The 22806-nt window shown below is 40.3% G+C and overlaps 1 protein-coding gene across 12 annotated transcripts in view; it reads left to right on the top strand.

Moving 5' to 3' along the window:
• TTLL5 (tubulin tyrosine ligase like 5) overlaps positions 1-22806 on the top strand; it is a 240282-nt gene that overhangs the window by 31499 nt on the left and 185977 nt on the right. For all 12 annotated transcript variants that reach the window (XM_033107454.1, XM_033107463.1, XM_033107453.1 and 9 more), the window contains exons 8-12: positions 3263-3332; positions 3781-3865; positions 18261-18362; positions 20591-20682; positions 21453-21560. In XM_033107454.1, the coding sequence (XP_032963345.1) occupies positions 3263-3332; positions 3781-3865; positions 18261-18362; positions 20591-20682; positions 21453-21560 (457 nt within the window). The remainder of the gene's footprint in view (positions 1-3262; positions 3333-3780; positions 3866-18260; positions 18363-20590; positions 20683-21452; positions 21561-22806) is intronic.

Genomic DNA, 22806 nt, shown 5'->3' with positions numbered 1-22806 from the left:
TGAAGAGAAGTGTGAGTTCTTACAGATGGAAGCATCTTGCCGATTGGCTAACGTAGTCTCTCACTAATGTGCTCTTTAACTCTAGAAATACATCATAAAGGAACAGAGTCGTGTTTGATCCAGCTCCTTCAGTAACCGTTACTGAATGCCATATTTTCCCAATTTAGTTTATTCAAATACAGGAGGGGAAAGATCTGGTGTTTTCCGATTAGGGTATGAATTTGATTATAGAAGTCGTATTTAGTCATCCTTGCTTGTCTGACACATTATCCATGGTAAATACAATATTCATATTTTCCGTGGGATTTTAAGTCACTCTATTCACTCCTATATTTGTGAATATAATTTTGTATAGCTTTCTTGTTTCTGGTTGCTTATATGTTGTCATCTTATGTGCTCTCTTTTTTCTAAGCGTTCAGCAAATACTTAGGGAGTCCCAGCTGTGTGCCAGGCTCTGCCACTCCTTGAGACCTTTTGAGGAACAGGGACTCTCTCCTCATTCTTAGGCATATTAGAACTCAGTGCCCTGCTCCGAGTAGAATGGCGCAGAGCATGCTGTGATGAATACTGCTGAGTTACAGAACTTCGTAATTGGAACCACATAGATCCTATTGAGTTTGCAGTAATAATGACAACTAATATTTCTTGAGGATTTACTATGTGCCTACCACTGTGCCTTCCAAATATAATCTTATTTAGCCTTTAGAAGAACCCTATGAGGTAATTACTGTTATTTCCTTAGTAAGTGGCAGAGTCAAGATTGTAATTCGGGTCTCGCTGATTCCAGAGCCTAAGCTCTTAACCCCTGTACCATTCTGTCTTACAATAACTTAACTGATACTATGAGCTTTACTCGTACAGTCCAGTTAGAAAAATAGATATATTTCCAACTTTCTCAATAATCCAGGTTCACATACTTTGGAGGGCAGTTTGAGCTTGGAATAGAAATCATATAAAATGAGTTAAATATGAAAAGGAAACAGGCTTGAAGATATCAAAAACTTTTATTAGTTTCTTATCAATATATAACAATGTACAAAGGAACTATACCCAAACTATTCTTCTATGAGCTTACAACTAAATTCCTAATGCAGAGAAAAATGAGAAGTACAGACCGTTGAAAAACATTAAAGTTCCCTGAATCGTGTAAGAGATTATGTTATGCATAACTCAAAGGACAGATGTGTGTGCTGCAGAAGGAAAGAGGAAATGACCACGGACATTAGATGTGTCATGGAGGGAAGCCCGTTACCAGCGTCTTCAGGAAAGTCGTGTAGTCATGGATCTATTGTAGCCCATAAGTCGTATTCAGCAGGAAGAGAGCTGCAGTTGTTTAATTTTAGGTTTGGAACATAGCCTGCAGCTTACTGCTTTGTAGTGTGATTGCATCAATCCTCACTAAGCTGACTCAGAATGGAGATAGTACTTGTGAGAAACTGATCAACAAATTAAGGGAGTCAGGAAGTGGTGTGGGTGGCTGAGTCCATTGGTATGAATCAGTACTGATGTCATCGTGTTCATATGATGCATAGAGAAGGGGTGTGGAAGTTGTGCTCCAAGTTTGAGATAGCAGCAGTGGGAAATGAGCTGGAGTTGCTCATCCGGGTTGTGTATAATGTTATGGGTCACAAAATTATCCATATGTGACGGTAACTGTAATGTTTGGGATAGCAAATGCATTACTATAAAGACAAACTTTTGAATTTGGGGGATAATGATTTTTAGTTCAGAACTTTGGGTGAAGATGCTAATAGTGCTTCAAAGCGAAGTCTCTGAGTCAGATTGCCTGGGTTCAAATGCTGCTCTATTACTTAGTCGCTGTGTGACTTTGAGCAGGTTCCTAACCCTCTCTGGCTTTCCTCATGTCTAGTATTTAGATGGTGATATGCCTACCTCATGGATTTGGGTGAGGATTAAACGAAATAGTACTTGTGAAGAATTAGAACAACGCATTGCAAATGTTCAATACATTTATTAAGTTTTATTTTTTGATCCAAATGTTAATTATTATTCCTGTCTATGCTACTGTAGCTATTATCATCACACTTATTATTATAGCCACTTCCCTTTTGGAGTCTTACATGGATTGTGGTGACTTCCAGTTGACTTCTCTGTCTTAATCTAATCTCACACAGAGTTGTTCTGTTCCAGATATTTTAATATTACTATTTACTTAATTAAGAATCCACGATAATTTCCTGCTTCCCACCATGTTCAACCTAAACTCCCTTGCCAGGGGTTCAAATCCCTTTACCATTGGGGTCCCTCCCTCCTAATTGTCTAACTATACCTTTCATTATTTCCTAATTCAGTCTTTTAGCCCCAGGCCTATGAAATCTGCCCAGTCTCTGTTGTGCTGGGCTTTGTGCATGCCGTCTTCCCATGATGGCCTCCTTTCCTTTCCACCCTATGTTTAACATTCACTTCTGCACCTACTCTTCCATCTTCCAGGACAAGCCTTTCCTGACTGATCCCACTTAACTGGTTTGCTCTTTTACTTTGCGACCTTTCATCTTGTACTTGCAGATATGCTGCTTTGTATTCTTTTAAATTATATAATTTGCTGTCCCTCTACCTTAATACTGAACTCTTTGGGAGTAGGGATTAAGCTCTGTGAGGGCAGGGATTTATATCTGTCATCTTCACCACTGTCTCCCCTGTGCCTTATACAGGATCCAACAATACTCGTAATTATGTATTGTAAAAACCACTCCTTTTTCATTGAAAAAATTTTTAAAAAATCTGGTTCGGCCTTTCCATACAGTGGCATAGCAGGTACCATTGAGAGCATCAATGAAACATCCATTCCATTTCACAGGGGAAGGATCTAAGTTCTCTAAGCAACTTGAGGAAAGCTTTCCTTTAAGAATAATGGTAGTATTTTAAAATTTGCTTGCTACTTTACATCTGAGAGAAAGCAAGGTTTTATTTATTTTTTAAGTAGCTTTCATTTTCTTAGCATATAACTATTTAATATCATGTATATAAATCTTTAAGGCTGTTTAGGCTTTATTTATTATGTGAGAGATGCTGTATAAATTTATGTTTTTCCCCTACTGTAATTGGATACCTACGGTGTTTATGGAAGTGGTGTGCTATGTGGCCAATTGATACATATATGTGTAGCTTGGAGGAAAACTTTGAGTTTTAGTTTTCTACATTATCGTTTCTCCAAGATTAACAACTTTGCTCCTTTATTGTAAGTAAGTTCGGGTTCCTTGGCATTTCTGGAGTACTTCCGTTCTCTGTCTTGACTCAATAGCCAAACCAGATTTCCCTGGAGGAGAACACCCTGGTCTCCCGGTACATCAGCAACCCCCTCCTCATCGACGGTGAGTTGTGATTTGACCCTTCACTGGACTGGGCTGGTTGTTGCTAAATTTTTTTTAACATTGTCATAGTCTGCTTTAGTAAATCTTTATTAAGCTGATATGAAATTCGTGGAAACTGGCTTTAGCGATGACGCTGGTTCCTTCCCTATCTCCTGGGATCATTTTGAAGATGAAATGAGATTAAAAAAGAAAGTGCTTTATAGGGTCTATAGTAACAAGTATGTATGAAAACTGTACAGTGCCCACTTATACATTCTCTCATTTTATATGTGTGTTTGAAATGTGTGGCTATTACTTATCCTCCAAAGGCAAGGTGTGTGGGCAGTGTATGTTTTGTGGGGAGTGCAAGGCTGTTCTTTCTTTCATGTCTGTTACATTGTCCTGTTTAGTCTATAATAGAAAACAAACGAACCCAGTTTCTACCTGTGAATTCATATTTTGTTTCTAGATTTCAAATTCGACGTGCGCCTCTACGTGCTTGTGACTTCCTATGACCCTCTTGTCATCTATCTCTATGAGGAAGGATTGGCCAGGTAAGAGACACATGGGGGCTGGGGGGCTTGTTTATTAGACCCATGAAAGAGTGTATTAAGATCAGGCTTTTCCTTTCTGTTACGTTCAACTCAGGAAAATTGAGTGGGCTTCAGGGGACAGAAATCATTACTTTACAGCCTCACTTGCATATCCGTGTACATGAACAAACGTGTAGTAAACATACACCTTTCCCATCAGGGATCCAGGGTCACATCGTATTTTCATGCAATGGCAATTATTAAGAAGACCTTAGGGTTAAGATAATTTGTCATTGTTCTTCACAGTTGATCTAGAAATAATGAAAAAAATCCCACATTTATTTATCTGTTATATACCAGACATTTATTTTAATGCTCACAACAATCTCATAGGTGATGCTTTTTGCAGTTGAAGAAATGGAGGCTTAGAGAGCTGAGGGAACTTGAAGTCACTTTTCTGAGATCTCCCAGCGGGTTGGTAGTGGAGCAGGAGTTTCAACTCATGGATGTGTGACTCCAGAGCTCAGGGCCTGAGCTGTTTCATGTCCTCTTGTATTTAGGTGGCATTAGCTCCTTTTTCTTTTTTTACCTGCAGGTAATCTACTTTACAGTGGTTGTGTATACATTATTCTGTTTTTCTTGAGGCACTTTTTAGGTTCTGTGATAATGTGACTTACTTACAACATTAAGTTCAAATTATAATTTTAGTATATGTGCTGCCGAAGCGAGCACAAGTTCAAATTATAATAATTTGAAGTTTTGTTTCCCATATCTGTAGAATTTTACAGGTGGTAGTGTCTTCATAGACCCTTTAAATTGTTTGAAACTAATACATAAATTTGCTATGCTTGTGTTCTTTTCCCCCACAAAATTAATATAAATAGCAACTATCTTGTCCTGAAGTTCCTTTTATATATAGTGGCCTTACAGAACATAGCAGATCAGGAGGTGGATTGCATCTGTGTGAGCAGTCATGACAAACAAAAAAGCATGGTCTGTATGTGTTTATTTTAGAAAATGCGCTTTGAAGATGGGAAATACAGTGGTCCAAACAAGGCTACCTATTTAACTATAGGTGCTTTGACACATATTGTACTCTGACAATTGTTATCTTAGAACGGTATTTTAATTATTTCACATACTCAAATTTTTTAATGTATCCTATGACTAGAATTAGGGTGAGACCCAGCTAACCAGATTCTAACTGGTTGAGGCATTTCTTCCTTTCACCTCTAGGTGTCAGCGACAGCATTTGTAAGCCCTGTCATATTCTTAACTAAGATTTATGAGTTTGAGCCCTAAGAACAGTGGAGGCTACTGAAGCTCTGTAGTTCTGGCCACTTGTTCCTTGACAGTTGTCCAGTGGACTCAAGAAGAGTCGAGAGGCTTTGGCTAGAAATAAATGGTGAAGATTTACTCAAGGGTCTTAGAGTTTGCAAACGAGGAACACAGCTAGGCAAAAACTCAGCAGTGTTCCAAAGAGGGAAGAAAAGTTACGAGTTTTATAGTAAAAGGTATACTCTTGAGAATTATCAGTCCTGCATTCTTAGTCCTAGGATTGGTCCAGGATGGTTATCAGTCAGATGTCAGGTGGCCTGGATGATAGATGCCAGGTGGTCTGGAAGATGGACGCCAGGAGGTCTGGTCACATCCAGAGGTCTGGATAATGGATGTCAAGTGGTCTAGATACATGAATCCTTCAGAGGGGTAATCACAGGGTTATCTGGAGGTCTGGTCTATGTCCAGATGTATATCCAGGCATTGATGCAGGACTGGAAAGTTAAAAAAGTGTAAGTTCCCGGGCTAGTTAGAATAATAGAGTTATTCCTCATGCCTCAACCTGCATAATGTTAATAATTTTAGCAGCTTGGTTAAAGTGACTCTATTCTATATATTCCCTATCTGTACTCTTTCCTCAAAATTGAGGAGGGGAAAACTGAAACATTGCTCAGTTTTTAGGTGAAGGGCTGAACTAGGCCCCTGAGCACAAACTGACTACTAGCTCTAATCAGATTCATAGGAAAGAAGTTTTCTGTTGTGTTTGTAGACACATGGGGTTTCATACTTTGAAGTATAGGTTTAAAAGCCAAGTCCCCATATCATCTAGAACAAAAAGGCGTAATATACCCCTTCTATTCGGTGTATAAGGTACTGAGCATTTTCCACTTTGTAATTTGAGGTAGCTGAGCTTTCCGTCTTGTGTCTCATGAGCTTCTCCATCCTCCACTCATCCCCATCCCAGCTTGTCTCCCGTGCCCTTCTCAGGAATGATTATGTCCTGCCACAAACTGGACTTCTGGACTAGAGAAAAGATTTCAAGGTTACACTGACGATTTCTCAAGGATATCATGTTTTGCATATTATTCCAAGGACATTTCACCCACAAAATTAATAGCCCGCTCTAATAAAATGTGGCATAGTTTTAAGACCTAAATGGTTCAGATACAAAATGAGAGCAATACCAACATTTATTATACTACCGATATGCAAGTGCTTTGGTTACTGGGTGTGTGTCTGAAGTCAGAGACTTTCTTCTCTTGCCTCTAGCAGAAACTGAGTGAGTGTGTGTGTGTGTGTGTATGTACATATATGTATATATACAGAGGGTCCCCAAAAAAAATCTGTACACATTTTAAGAAAGGAAAAAATGATTAACATTGTAATAGTCATTATATATACTGCTAACAAAAGATGAACACAAGTCACATTTGACTTCTGCAATTACAAGAGGTGCTCAAAGTGGTTACCGTCAGCATCCAGACACTTCTGATGACTGCAAACTACTGCTTGAGCAACGCTGACCAAAGTGTCCACTTGTATACATTTTTTTGGCACCGCCCAGTATATACACAAAATGATTTGGGAAACAGCTTTTTTAAAAACTCAGATCAAATTGAACCGAGAAATAGGAATTTTCAGGGCTTTGGCTCAGTTTATCTATAAGTATAGGTAAACAGAAAAGCTTTATAACAGGACGGTACCTGACGACAGGCTGTTAGCCGAGTCCTGCGAGGGCACTGGGCTCTGTACAGTAACTTCCATGCGCCTGTGTTCCTGGGCCTTAACTCACTGTGTATCTTGGCATTCGTCTGCTGCTGTTTAATCCACAGGATCTGTTCGCCTGTGTCATTACATTCAGCGGGAGTCTATAGCATCTCCAGAGTTGCAGCCTCTAGTAATCTGGGGTCACGTGTGTTTTATGTAGACATTGCTGAAGATAATCAGTTTGAGGTGAGCTCACTAGGCTATTTTACTTCGAGGCTCAATAAGGAAAACCATAATCTTCGCTGTGAGACAGAACTGGCAGCAATATAATTGGTTTCCTTCTTTAAAAATGAGTGGTCTTATCCCGTATCACTTCTGTTTGGGGCTTCAGATGAATGCTTACTTAGGTGACAGAATGAGTAAGTTCATTTCTTAAGACAGTTTGTGAGGGGTATTTTGTGTAAATTTTTTACTTTCTTTAATTTACTAAAGAAAAAGATCCTAAATAGTTTCTCCAGATTAGTAATTTCAGATGTTCTTGTTTTATTAACATAGGAAGTAGGAAAAATATTATTTTCCTGTACGTGGGTAAAATATTGAGGCATTTAAAAAAAGTGTCTTTCTGGCATTTGGGCCGAGCATTTGGCCCCAGAGGCCCACCCTGCCTTTGAGTCTCACGTGTGTGTTGCCACTTTGCGCCAGCAGGGGACACTCCCTTTCCAGAGAGGGTTGCCATTCTCTTCCAAAATGGTGTAGATTCTTTTTCCTCTCCGAGGTGGAATCCAAAAAGACTTTGTCCTGGATTTCACAGTTTTAGGTGGATCCAATATGTGGTCTAAATGATTTGATGGGGCCTTCTTTTGAGATGGAGCTAATAGCCAAACTTTCACTACAACAGGAAAAATAAAAAGTTTAAACAATGAAAACAAAATTGAGTTGAAAACTAAATGTGTTGTCAGAGACCCTAAGAGAGGTATCACCAGCACGGGGGAAATGAAAGTGCCCCTCCAGGGAAGTGGGAGAGTTCCACACACGATGTGGAGGTGGGAGGAGAGGTCGCCAGGAAGGTCCCCGTTCAGGGACTTTTGTCTGCCTCAGCCACATTATTCGGTGGAAATTCAGAAAGACCCCAACGCATTTGTAATGCCTTGCCCTTCCTCCCCACCCCCAGTTCCTTCTTCAGTAGCCTTCCTTGCTAATTAACACTGGCTCCGAAGGGATATTTACCTTTTCTCTGCTGGATTCCTGTGGTTTTGAAAGAATTCAGGTACTTGCTGGTTGCCAAGGAATTCATATTACCTCACAGGCTGTGCACTGTCCAGGATCTGCCACAGCAGCAAGAAGGGGGAAGAGACACCAACAAGGGGGAGAAAGCCCTCTCCAGTGCTCATTGTCACCCTCCCTGGCAGGCCCTGGCTGTTTGTGAAGTTTGAGTCATTGCTGGCTCTCAAGACAGGGGATCAGGCTGGTAATCCCCTCCCAGACGGCTCCGTAGGGCCTGCCTGCCGAGTCACTGCAGCACTTGGCAGTCTCCGGACTGCAGCTGGCTGACAGCAGATCAGAGAGCTCTTGGGCCTCTTGTTCTCTTCCATGAGATTTTTCTGGGTCAGGCAAGGATGAAACCCAGTGGCTCCTGGCAGAGCTGCCTGAGGTGCTCTCGCTTCATCCCTCAGGCCTTTCTGGCTCTGAATGGCTACACCTGCTGAAAGATAACTCATGTGCCACAGCCAGGGTCTCATCGCGGCTGGCCTCCCCTTTCCTGTGAACATTTGTAGTGAGTGTCTGTGAAACTATGTAGCTATCAGAGGGGGTGGTTAAGTGTCCTACATCTAGACTATCTGTGACTCTCACTATGGTCTTGTATTCTTAGAAGAGAGTTTAGTTTAGAAGATCCCACTAATTCTGTGCTTTCCTCCCTGTTTTGGTAAAGTTCCCAGAACAAGCGACTCGGGCAATTTCAGTTAATGTTTATCAAGTACCTACTATATGTCTAATATTGAAATCCTTCCTTCACGCAGATACTCAAGAGTTTTAAACAACTTATTGCCATTGCCTTGATTCTCACTGAAAGACATTAGAAAGCAAAAAGGAAATGTAGCTTTTGATTTAAGAATTTATTGTCAAAATAAAGATATTGTCAGTACAAAGATAATCCCTATATATTTCAGTGGTAAAAAAAAAAAAAAGGGCATATAGTTCTCTATTCATCAGTACACTGTTACACTGTGAAATAGTACCCAGAGGTTCAGATTTGAGAAAGAAAGTAGAGCCCCCCCAACCCTGTTTTTGTTTTTTTTTTTTTTTTTTTTTTGGTTAAAGGTCAAAGCTATGAAATTCTGTCATGAGCGCTTTCCCTATATCTTGATTTCACTAAGAGGGAGCAAGACTTAATTCATCATTCATCATGTAAATTTCAGTATGTGCAAACTTGGTCCTGGGGTACCCAGTAGAGAATTATTTATTTATTTATTTAATCAATACCTCTATTTTATAAGTAGAAAATCTAAGACATTTCATGAAAAAATCTGTCATACAATGTATAATATAGTTAAAGATCTGAAATACAATTGGGATCTTAAACATTTCCCATCTTTAGTCAATAAAGATGACCTTTTAGAAAAGGCATCCAAATTGGGAATGAAGAAGTTAAATTGTCACTTTTTTCAGATGATTCCTCTTAAGAGGTGGTGAAAAAAATTACCTATATTGAAAATACTACTGAATCACGAAGAATTGGAAAATCTAAATAGACTGATCATCAGTAAGGAAATTGAATCAGTCATCCAAAACCTTACCAAAAGCAAAAGTTTGGAACCAGATGGCTCCACCAATGAATTCTACCAAACATTCAAAGAGGATCTAATACCTATCCTACTCAAACTCTTCCAAAAAATTGAAGAAGAGACAATATTCCCTAACTCATTTTATGAGGCCAACATTACCCTGATACCAAAACCTGGTAAGGATAACACAAAGAAAACTACAGACCAATATCTCTGATGAATACAGATGCAAAAATCCTAAACAAAATTCTAGCAAATCGAATACAACAATGCATTAAAAAGATTATTCATCACGACCAAGTAGGTTTCATCCCAGGGGCACAAATTGATCAATGTGATACACCACATAAACAAAATAAAGGACAAAAATCATATGATTATATCAATAGATACAGAAAAAGCGTTTGACAAGATACAACATCCATTTATGATTAAAACACTTAAAAATATGGGTATAGAAGGAAAATACCTTAACATAATAAAGGCCACATATGACAAACCCTATCAACTAATATCATAATTAATGGTGAAAAACTGAAGCCCTTTGCTCTATTATTCAGGAACATGACAGAGCTGTCCCCTACCACCTCTGCTTTTCAACATAGTATTGGAAGTCCTAGCCAGAGCAGTCAGGCAAGAGAAAGAAAGAAAAGGCATCCAAATTGGGAATGAAGAAGTTAAATTGTCACTTTTTTCAGATGATGCTATATATAGAAAACCCTAAAGACTCCACCAAAAAGCTATTAGAAATAATAAACGAATACGGTAAAGTTGCCGGCTACAATATCAACATACAAAAAGTCCATTGCATTCCTATATACTAAGAATGAAATCTCAGAAAAAGAAATAAAAAAACAGTTCCTTTGCGATTGCAACAAAAAGAATAAAATACCTAGGAATAAACTTAACCAACGATGTGAAAGACCTATATACTGAAAACTGTAAGACATTTTTAAAAGAAATTGAAGAAGACACAAAGAAATGGAAAGACATTCTGTGTTCATGGATTGGAAGAATCAACATAGTTAAAATAGCCATGTTACCCAAAGCAATACACAGATTTAATGCAATCCCCAGCAAAATCCCAACGGCATTTTTTTTTAAAGAAATAGAACAAAAAATCATCAGATTTTTATGGAACCACAAAAGACGCTGAATAGCCAAAGCAATCCTAAGAAAAAAGAACAATGCTGGAGGTATCACACTTCCTGACTTTAGCTTGTACTACAGGGCAACAATAATCAAAACAGTAGGGTATTGGCAGAAAAACAGACACACAGACCAACGGAATAGAATTGAGAACCCAGAAATAAACCCACATAAATATGGACAGATAATTTTTGACAAAGAAGCCAAAACATACAATGGAAAAAAGACAGCCTCTTCAATAAATGGTGCTGGGAGAACTGGAAAGCCACGGGCAAAAGAATGAAACTAGACTGCTATCTGTCACCATGTACCAAAATTAACTCAAAATGGATCAAAGACCTAAACATAAGACCTGAAAGAATAAACCGCATAGAAGAAAAGATAGGTACTAAACTTATGGACCTTGGGTTCAAAGAGTATTTTATGAATTTGACTCCAAAGTCAAGGGAAGTAAAAGCTAAAGTAAATGAATGGGACTATATCAAGCTAAAAAACTTCTGCAAAGCAAAATAAACCATTGACAAAATAAAGAGGCAACAAACTGAATGGGAGAAGATTTTTGCAAACAACGCCTCCGATAGGGGCTCATATCCAAAAAATATAAGGAACTCATACAACTCAACAACAAAAAAACAAACAGTCCAATTAAAAAATGGGCAGAGGACCTGAACAGACATTTTTCCAAAGAGGACATACAAATGGCCAATAGACATGAAAAAATGCTCAACATCACTAATTATCAGAGAAATGCAAATAAAAACTACAATGAGATATCACTTCACACCAGAAAAAAACATACTGAAAATAAACATCATTAATAAACACCATTAAATGATGAATAATTCTACATCTCTCTAACCTCTGTTTCGTTAACTAGTACTCCAGAGTAAAAATAGTGATGGCTTTTGTTATGGCTTCATAGTTCTTTAAAATATTAACTAAAATAGGTTTCCAGTTTGGAGAATTACCTCTTTTAGATTATTTCTAATAAGTTGTTGAAGGTTTCAGACCTAAATTTGACATGTGAAGGTGTAAATCAAGAGTCCCAAACCTAAATGCCCACAAGGACATTCACTGAGGAAGAAGTTGGCCACGTGGCATTTACTCTCCAGTGCCAGCAAGTCATTGGTATGTGGGGGTGCGGTGGTCTGAGTGTTTGTGTTACCTGCCCTTGAGTCGGCTCCGACTCCTGGCGACCCCATGAATGAGTGGTGTCCACAGTGTCCTGTCCTCAACAGCCCTGCTCAGCCCCTCATGCCTATGGCTTCTTTGATGGAGTCCATCCATCTCCTGTTCAGTCGTCCTCTTTTCCTGCTGCCTTCTATTTCCCCAGCATTGCTGTCTTTTCCAAAGAACCTGCCTGCTCAGGATGCACCCAAAGTAGGACAGCTTCAGTTTTGTCATTTTTGCCTCCAGCGATGTTTCAGGCTTAATTTGCTCTAGGACCCACCTGTTCATCTTTCTGGTGGTCCAGGGTATCCATAGAGCTCTCCTCCAACACTGTATTTTAGATGAATCCATTTTTTCCTACCAGCCTTCTTCACTATCCATCTTTTGCATCCGTACATAGTAACTGGGAACAAGAGGGTGTGGATGATCTTAGCCTTGGTCTCTAAAGACACGTTTGTTCTTGATCTTTCCTACGTAGTTTTTCCATTGCTGCCCTTCCCAGTCTCAGCCTTCTCTTGATTCTTGAATTTCCCTGAATGTTTGCGTCCCCCCCACCAAATTCATATGTTGAAATCCTACCCCTCCAGGTGATGGTATCAGGAGGTGTAGGGCCTTTGGGAGGATATTAGGTCACGAGGGTGGAGCCCTCTTGGATGTGATTAGTGCCCTTTTATAAAAGAGACCCCAGGGAGATTCCTCACCCCTTCCACCATGTGAGAACAGAACAGGAAGGTGCCATTTATCTCCTTGCATGTTCATCTTGGCCTTCCAGCTTCCAGGACTGTGAGAAATAAATTTCTGTTGTTTATAAGCTAGGTAGTTTACGGCATTTTGCCATAGGGGTGAATGGACTAAGACAGGTTGTATAGCCAGATCTTTTAAAAAAATTATTCATTTATTTTTGCAGTTACAGTTGACACTCAGTATTATTTTATATTAGCTTCAGGTGTACAGCATAGTGATTAGACATTTATATAATTTATGAAGTGATCCCCCAGATTAGTCTAGTAACCACCTGGCACTATACATAGTTGTTGGACCATTATTGACTCTACGAGTTTTGACAATTAAATTCGCGAACTCATCCTACAAAAAGTGCTCCATACCTCATTGCTGAATATCACTATGGTCATCTTTGAAGTACTCCCTTTGGGAAGCTACGCACCGATGCCAGCGCTTAGTCCACTCTTCAAAGCCATTTTGGAACTCTTTCTGGAATGGCCATCAGAGCTGTTGTCGTATTACCCTTGATGTCTTGAATGTCATCAAAATGTCTTCCTTTTAGTATTTCCTTTATCTTCGGGTAAAGAAAGAAGTCATTGGGAGCCAGATCAGGTGAGTAAGGAGGGTGTTCCAATACAGTTGTTTGTTTACTGGCTAAAAACTCCCTCACAGACAGTGCCGTGTGAACTGGTGCATTGTCATGATGCAAGAGCCATGAATTGTTGGCGAAAAGTTCATGTCGTCTAACTTTTTCATGCAGCCTTTTCAGCACTTCCAAATAGTAATCTTGGTTAACTGTTTGTCCAGTTGGTACAAATTCATAATGAATAATCCCTCTGATAATCAGAAAAAGGATAGCAACATCGGTGCAACAAAGTTCGCAAACTTTTTTTTTTTTTTTAAAGATTTTTTATTGGGGAAGGGGAGCAGGACTTCATTGGGGAACAATGTGTACTTCCAGGACTTTTTTCCAATTCAAGTTGTTGTTGTTTCAGTATTAGTTGTGGAGGGCGCAGCTCAGCTCCAGGTCCAGTTGCCATTGCTAGTTGCAGGTGGCACAGTCCACCATTTCTTGCAGGAGTCGAACCGGCAACCTTGTGGTAGAGAGCCCACTGGCCCATGTGGGAATCAAACCAGCAGCCTTCGGAGTTAGGAACACAGAGCTCCAACCGCCTGAGCCACCGGGCGGCCCCGAAGTTCGAAGTTCGCAAACTTAATTGTCTGATCTATTCTTTTTTTCCCTTCTTCTGGCCCCACCCTCCCACTCCAGTTCAAGCTGTTGTTTCTCAGTCTAGTTGTGTAGGACACAGCTCCCTGGCCCACGCTGGTATTATGAGCCTTGCGTGCCCGCCCCTCCCCGCTGAGGCAGTCGGGAACTGGTCATGGGCTGGCCGCTCACAGCGGCTCATGACAGCTCACGCTGGCTGCCGGCCACTCGCGCTGGCCACGGGCCGCTCATGGCAGCACACAGTAGCCCATGATCTCGTATTCTCTATGCTGTACTTTACATCTTCATGCCTGTTTTATAACTACCAATTTGCATTTCCTAATCCCTTCACCTTTTCACCCAGCTCCTCAACCCCCCTCCCCTCTGGGAACCGTAAGTAATCTAAATTTTTGAGAAATTTACCTTTGTTTGTTTTTAGACTTTTAATTTTGAAACCATTTCAAACTTACAGGAGAGCTGGAAAAATAGTATGAAGAACTGCCCTTTCCCTTTCATCTAGAGACCACACTCAAATTTTGCCAATTGTCCTAATGTTCCTTTTTAACAAAAGGATCCAGTCCAGGATTACATGTTATATTTAGTTGTCATATCTTTAGTCTCCTTCGGTCTGGAATATTTCCTCAGTCTTTCCTTGATTTTTACGACTTTAGTAGTTTTGAAGATTACAGGCTAGTCATTTTGTAGGATGTCCCTCAATTTGGGTTTGTCTGATATTTTCTCATGAATACACTCAGGTTATGTATTTTTGGCTGGAATGCTGCAGAAGTGATGCTGTGTTCTTTTTGCGTTACACTTGATAGCACATGAGAACTATGTGTTTAGTGGTGTTTGACCACTTGATTGATGGTGTCTGCCGGATTTCTCCACTGTAAAGTGACTTTGTTTTCCCCTCTGTAGTTAATAAGTATCTTTTGAGGAGATAACTTTGAGACCATGTAAAATCTCATTCCTCATCTCATTTTCACCTAGTAATTTTAATATCCATTGACGTTTCTTGCCTGAATGAATTATTACTATGATGGTGTCCAAATAATGATTTTCTCATTCCAACATTCCTTTTACTTTTATTATTCAGCATTTTACTCCAAGGAAGAGTTTTCTCTCCTTCCCATGTATCTGTTCATTTATTCACGTATACCAGTGTGGACTCAGGGATTCCTATTTTATTTAATGGATTATAATTCTTTACTATCATGATTTATTTTCATGCTCAGATTGTCCCAGATTTGGACAACGGGAACACCTTTAGACTGGCTTTTGTGTCCTTTTGACATGTTCCCGTTATTCTTTGAGTACAAGATGTTTCAAGCTCATCATGTTCTTTCTTTGCACCAGCCCCGGAATCAACCGTTTCCTCTAAGGAGCACTGGTTGCTTTTAATGGAGAATAGTACTTAGAAATCAAGATCCGGTTGCTAGATAGGCTCATTGCTCTGAGGTGTCTGCTCACAGGTCCTCGCAGCGGGCAGATGTAGAAATGTGTATGTGTGTGTGTACACACTTATATCCATACACATTTACATCTACGTTTATATCTATACGTTTCAATATCTATATATTGAAAAGCAGGAGTTCATACTAATACCTCCAATTTTAGTTCAAAACTACAGGGTGCATTCTAGCTTTTTCCCTTTCATTTTTTTTTTTAAGTCTCTCTTCTCCAACAATAAGAAATCTGACTCCCATTATCTTCAACAAGTTTATTTATTTACTCAGTTCCCTTGTATGTAGCCCGTCTCCCGACCCCCTGGTCACTGCCCTACTCAGACGCCTTCCTGGTGTGGACCTGGACCCCTGTGGGGCCATCTGGGTTACCGTCCTCGGAAGCACCCTTGTGCTGCTTCTGGGCTGCCTTCCCTTCCTGTCCACCATCTTCCTGACAGGGGACCTGGCTGCCATGGAGCTGCAGGAAGGAAGGTCTGATACTTAAATACTGGCAAGTAATTCAAGTGTAAAAAAAATAACCTTTATAGGTTAATCAGAACTTGATTGGTGTGCCACATCTGAGACTAATGGGACCGCTGGTCTAGACAATAAGAAAATGTTGGAAAACAGTGATCAGAGACGAATGTGGTCTGTTTAATATGGATTTTAGTGAGAGCTGTAAGATTGCCTGGGTTACAAGGAAAGATGAGCATATACACTCAACTTTCCTCTGCAGGGTCTTCTATGGATCCCATTAGGGTAAGTGACATAAAGAATGTAGCCCTTTTGTTCTTTTGGGTAACTTTTTCATTGAGTTTACATTTTTGTTTTTGTTTTCTCTAATTTTTACTTCTCATCGCTTCTTACACTCTATAGAAGCCCACTCTGGCATTAATAATCTTGTTCATACTGGGGTTTGGAATATAAATTCCCTAGCAAAAAGGAAGATTAAGAAGAAGAAAACTTATTTTTGAGAGATGCAGGCCTATTTACAAAAGGAGGAGTATAGGAATGACAGATGTGTTGGGTTACACTTAACCACCAGGCTTTTGCCAGTCTTTTCGTGTTGTTGACCAAATTAGATCAGGTACTCATAGTTAGGAGAGATGAAAACCTCTTTCTCTGAAGCATAACCTTTCTCCTCCGTTATTCTTTTGGGGGAGAAGATGGCAGGAGGTTTGTCTCTATGAGGTCATGTCTGGGTGAGTCAGGCAGCCTCAGTGGGGCCAGCGTGGCCCCCTTTGCTTTTTACAAGAATTCAGAGAATGACTATGTCCCACTTGCTAGAAGAAAATCTGTAGAAGGAAGATTGGGACAGATAGGCAAGGTTTAATCACCATGGAGTGATATGGCTAGAAGTTAGGTGATAACTACTGGAAGTTTCTGGAAAATCTGAGGTCCTCCTGTGTATATAGGCTTAGTGTTCCTCAGACTCTTGCTCCGTAGCCATTCAAGCCTGGTCAACATTTTCTCTTTGTCCACATCCTTCTTCCTGGCCTCATATTTGTTTATTTTAGTTGTTTTGTTTTGTTTTTGTTTTTGTTTTGTACTTTTCTTTCTTTAGCTCTTACATGTATCTAGTACAGGGAATTAGGGAGTGGAGATGGTGGGCGGGTGAGAAGAAATAGAGAAAAAGAAAAATTTTAAATGCTGCCCTTTAATGTGGTAAAAATTCATGTTGACTTCATAGTCTGAGTGAGCATATGTAAATAATTTGTAAATTATATGAAAATAAACTTGTGGACTTCCAGGATTTTTTTTTCACACACTTGGATGTGCCTTTTGGGAAAACCACTTTAGTGCAGGGTGATATGGTTATAGTGGTATGTAAACAGGGGTGATGTTTACCATAACGATTCGACTCGAATGTCCTTTTGTTGATGTTGAGCGTCACTGGGAAGTTTTCTCTTTCCCTGGTTACTTCCTTCACAGGCACGTATATTTTATATTTTGGTCTTCCTTTGACAATAGCCCAGGATATCAAATTGCTGCCCTGTTTTCAGTGGGCTCCATGTTTAATCTCTCTGTCTTTTGCCTTCATTCCCAATTCAGGAATTAGTCTTCTGCATTGTGCTCATATATTTATGCTGTTCTGCAGACCTAAACTCTATCTGTTGTTAATGCTGCCATTATGGTTTTCTTAAAAATGAGCTTTGTAGATCAGTTATTCCTCTGGATGTGAGTTCCAAGTCTGTCTGTTGTGATGCTGCTCTTTGTTTCTTTTTGCTTAATGTTGCCCATGGAATGCCATAGTACCAGTCACTGGATAGGCCTTAAGTAGGTGTTTGTGGACGAGCTAATGCCTCATCAGCCACAGCATCCTACATGCAGTTTCTCAAGTTGTGAATAACTACCGGGGTGCCAAGAAAATGTATACAAGTGGACACTTTGGTCAATGTTGCTCAAGCAGTAGTTCGCTGTCATCAGAAGTGTCTGGACGCTGATGGTAACCACTTTGAGCACCTCTTGTAATTGCAGAAGTCAAAGTAACTTGTATTCATCTTTTGTTATCGGTATATATTGAGTATTGCAATTTTAATAGAGTTTTCTTTTCTTAAAATGTGTACACATTTTTTTGTCACCCTCTGTAGTTTCACCTTTCATCCTTCCTATCAGTCTCAGGTTCTGCATGAGAGAAGTAGCATCTTGTGGTTAAGAACATAGGTTTTGTAGTTAGTGTGATTTGGGGCAAGTTACTTAATCTTTTTAGGTCACATTTTAGTTTGGAGACCTATTTTTAAAAATTAGATGTAATACTACCTATTTCAGAGAATTGCTTTAAGGATTGAATTAAATCTAATATTATATGTATGAAACATGTAGCATAGGAGTCGGCCCTCCATATTTGTTAACGATGTCACCCTCCTTGTAGTAATATCTCATTGATCCTGAGTTCTAGCCTGCATTTCCTTGAAACCCTGTTCCTGGCATTTAACCTGTGTCCTTTCTATCAGGTTTGCAACTGTGCGATATGACCAGGGAGCGAAGAACATTCGGAACCAGTTCATGCACCTGACAAACTACAGTGTGAATAAGAAGAGTGGGGACTATGTCAGGTATTGGCGGCAGCTGAGCCCGGAACCAGAGTGGTCCGTCTCAGATCCAGGTGTCACGGAAGTAGAAAGTCAACATGTCGCCCTGGAGGAAAACTTGGTGTTTATGTCCAGGGGAACTATGAAAAGCTGTCAGTCATTTAACAGTTTCGAGGCGTTTGTCTGCTGCTGCTTCTCCAGCGCTTGCCCAGTTACAGTGTCACCTTTCTCTACCAAACTACGCCTTCCCAAGTTTTGTCTTCTTCATTGTCTTTCCTTACTTGACTTAGGGGTGGGAATTTAATAGGTGTATGAAACTTTTTAGAAGTCAAGAAATGAGGTCATTTCAGCACTTGGCAAAAATGCATCAAAAACTTTAAAAATATTTGTACCCCTTTGATCCAGCAATTTCATTTCTAGGAATTTAACCTTAAGAAATAACAAAGGATGTGCACACAAGATTAGAGACAAGAATGTTCATCACTGTGCATCGTCCCGTGGGAGCCACAGATTACCAGACACTGCGTGCACTTAATTTCTTTTTTGCATATATGAGATAACTGAAGCTGTTTATTTTTGCTGGGAAGGGGAGAAAACTAGAAAGATATGTACTAAGCTGTTAACAGCTCTTAAATATAGTGGATGAGATTATAGGTTGGTGATTTCTGTTTTCTTCTCTGAGCTTTGATATATTTCCTAAATTTTTCTAAAATAAATACTTGTATGATCGGGGGGGGAAACTCAGGAATAAATTAAAGAAAGAAATGAGGCCATCTCAGAAAAGGATTCACTGGAAGGGAGTACCAGCCCAGCTGTGTGGAAATATTCTTTCTGCTCTGTTTTCTTTCATTCTGATAATTTTGCCAGAAAGTGGAAAAATAAAAAGAAACCCAAACAGTTACTTTTTACTCAGACTAAAAATAGGTGCCTAGAAGGTCCAAGGAAAGAAAGAAAGAAAGGAATCTGGGAGTGATGGCAAAGTTACCGAAGCTGTGTAGATTTCATTGAGTGTCCTGTGACCAGTGTTAGCAATTGGTTGAAGATACCATGTCCTTCACTTTAGAAGGTGAGCAAAGATGCAGCTGGTGAGTGGTAGTAGGGAATGAGGGGGCAGCTGCAGAACACAAGTTCCAGAGTGTCAGACCCTCCCAACAGTCCTTCCCAACAGTCCTGGGAGGCCACCCTGTTTGCCACTTTGCTGCTATGGCGACGGCGTCCTTCATCACTCTGGTTGTCGCTCTGGCGCATGTTCCCTTCAGCGACACATCAAATGGAATTTTTTTTTTTAAAAGATTTTATTGGGGAGGGGGAACAGGACTTTATTGGGGAACAGTGTGTACTTCCAGGACTTTTTTTCCAAGTCAAGTTGTTGTCCTTTCAGTCTTAGTTGTGGAGGGCGCAGCTCAGCTCCAGGTCCAGTTGCCGTTACTAGTTGCGTGGGGCGCAGCCCACCATCCCTTGCGGGAGTCAAACCAAACTGGCAACCTTGTGGTTGAGAGGACGCGCTCCAACCAACTGGGCAGCTCAGCTCAAGGTGCCATGTTCAATCTTAGTTGCAGGGGGCGGAGCCCACCATCCCTTGCGGGAATTGAACTGGCAACCTTGTGGTTGAGAGCCCACTGGCCCATGTGGGAATCGAACCGGCAGCCTTTGGAGTTAGGAGCATGGAGCTCTAACCGCCTGAGCCACCGGGGCAGCCCTCAAATGGTATTTTAAAAAGCTGTGTCAGCCCTTCACGAGGAAGGAGCTTGCTTCGGATGCTAAAGCAGTTCTGTGCTTGGTTAGTTCATTAAGATGCTACACTAGGTTAGTTCACTAGCCTATCCAGACTCAGTTTTGGTCTGAAAATGGCATCAGGGGTTGTTTTGTGGGCTTATGTGACAGTTACTTAAAAGGCTAGGTTTGTACTCCAAACATTTCAATCTATTAATGTATTGTAACCATTCTTAAATTTTTAAATAGTCTTTCACATATTTCTTTCATTCTTTCATGATGCGTAATTGATTAAGGAAGAATTTGCTGCCTTCTCTCCTATACCCCTCTCTAAAGCAAATATATGCATTTTCATTTCAATGGAAGAAATAGGGATAGATGACAAAAAGGACCGGGAAAAAGTGGGTGAGGTGGAAGTCAGTAAAGGGAATGTTTTTCTACTAAAGACATAAAAGGCCAAGAAAGCTATTTGTAAAAAATCTTGTTTCTATAGCTGGGCCTAGTTGCATATATGACCTTGATCCATTAATCTATTTTAGTTGTGATGATCCAGAAGTGGAGGATTATGGGAACAAATGGAGCATGAGTGCTATGCTTAGGTATCTGAAACAAGAAGGCAGAGATACAACTGGTGAGTACCAGCCTTTTTTGTTCTTGGATTGTCTTCTTTATGTAACTTTACCATTGTTTCTCACCAGGAGTCATTCTCTCATTGTAATGTGTTGCTGAGACATCTAATGGGATCAGTTTTTGGTGTCAGTTTTTCCTTCCCTTTACAAGATAGAGAAAAGGCTCTCCATGACCCCCGAAATCCCTTTTCTTGTTTTTAGTTTGAAAGGCATAACTTTTTCCTTAATCTTTAGTGATTTTATCTTCTTGAATATTGAACTGCTAACTAAGCTACTGTCTGCTTCTTATATAACAAGTTGTCTCCATATTGGCCCTGAGTTCAAATTTTTCTAAGTCAATCTCTCTCATTCATGTTGCTAAATTGGAGAATGGGCAGTACTGAATTTGAGTACAGGGTTTGGGATCGAAATGGACACCACTGCTGAGCCTTGAGCAGAATGGAGAAGTGTGTGCCACAAGGCCTACCTCAGTCCACAGAGGGAAGGGTGAGAGGAAAAGAGTGAGAACGGACAAAAGAGTCTGTCTGTCTTTTGTCCTAGGAGGCTCCTTGAGTACATCCCCCAGCGCCTCCCTTCTTGACTGTGTTGTCCTACTCACCGATTGCCTTCTCCTGCAGCCCCCATTCACAAGTCCGCCATATAGAGATTTTTTTGAATGAGCACACATGCTTTTATATTGTATTGTGTTCTGGAATCCAGTCCTTCTAATCCATGCATTGTAGTGTTTCTTTCTCCTCCTTTTCTTTTTCTTTTTCTTTTTCTTTTTTTTTAGCGTTGATGGCCCATGTAGAAGACCTGATCATTAAAACTATAATCTCTGCTGAACTAGCTATTGCTACAGCCTGTAAGACTTTTGTTCCTCATCGCAGCAGTTGTTTTGGTAAGGAGACTCCAGAACTTAATGTGTTTTGGGAAAAGGGGCTTGGGAAGTTGGGACAGGATCCTGGGGTGGAAAGGCTTAGTGATTCTACAGGAGTAAGAGTTATGAAGACCCTACTAGGATGCCAGTTGTGAGCTTAGTTGGAGGGCCCCTGAGAACTAACTAGCTTTCTGGGTGGGAAGCAGGGATTGGTTCTGAAGTGTGGGTCTCTTTGTCAGTGTGCAATCAGAAAAAGTCTGCAATGGACTGTACAGGAATCCAGCTCTAACAAATATATTCCAGAGCTCTTTGGCAGCCAGACTGGGAAATGGTCCAGGAAGCTCTGGCTGGTACCAGTATGTGCTTTCTCCCATTTTCCGATGACTCCTCCTTTTTGTTTTAGTCTTCTCTCTAGTGGGTTCACCCCCTCCTCTCTTCTGCTTTCTTCTCCTCCGCTTCCTCCTCTCCTCCCCTTCTCTGCCACCAGTAAGTCCCTGATTGCACAGGGAAGGAGTGAGACACATTTCCTAGCTGCTAGATCAGGAAGCCTGTTGCCTACTGACCCATTAGCTGTCACTAGCACCGAGGGGGGCTGCCTACATTTGCTTTCTGCGTGGATGTGAATGTTTCACTGATCACCAGTATGAGTGTCCATAAGGTGTTATGCTTTATAAAAACACACAAGCGTCATTGATGGGCGGATAATTAAAGTAATGCAGTAGTGAGTCATGGCTTGCTTAGGACACAGGGTGACAGGAAAGCAAAAATCATGGAGTTTAGAGCCAGACAGACTTAGTCTGAGACCCATTTGCATCCCTGACTAGTGTTCTGATGTTACTAAGTTGCTCTAATTCTGTTTCCTCAACTGTCAAACGGCAGTAATGATGGCACCTGCCTCCTAAGGGTACCATGGAGATCAAGTGAGACGATGTGTGCACAGCGCTTGGCACAATGTCTGGCCATTGATTTGTACACAATAAATTCATTTTTTATTTTAAAAAATTTCAGTTTTATAATTAAATGTTATAATTCTTGATCTCTTTAATGGGTTGTCATGATAGTCTGTGCTTGAGGGGCACTAAACAAAGGGAAGTGCTGAGACTCAGAATAGAAGATGGTAGATAAACCACTACCTAAAATTATATAGGGAACCTGAAGAGGTTTTGATATCTTTCTTAAATACTAATATGTCTGTGTCTTCTAAAATCCTTAAAATGGTTCCTGAGGCTTCAGTAGTAAATAGAAACTTGATATAATTTCAGTCTTC

Source organism: Rhinolophus ferrumequinum, chromosome 6, assembly GCF_004115265.2.
Source record: "Rhinolophus ferrumequinum isolate MPI-CBG mRhiFer1 chromosome 6, mRhiFer1_v1.p, whole genome shotgun sequence".
Lineage (NCBI taxonomy): Eukaryota > Metazoa > Chordata > Mammalia > Chiroptera > Rhinolophidae > Rhinolophus > Rhinolophus ferrumequinum.
The sequence above is the reverse complement of the archived record's forward strand: the minus strand, read 5'-3'. Positions and strand labels throughout refer to the sequence as shown.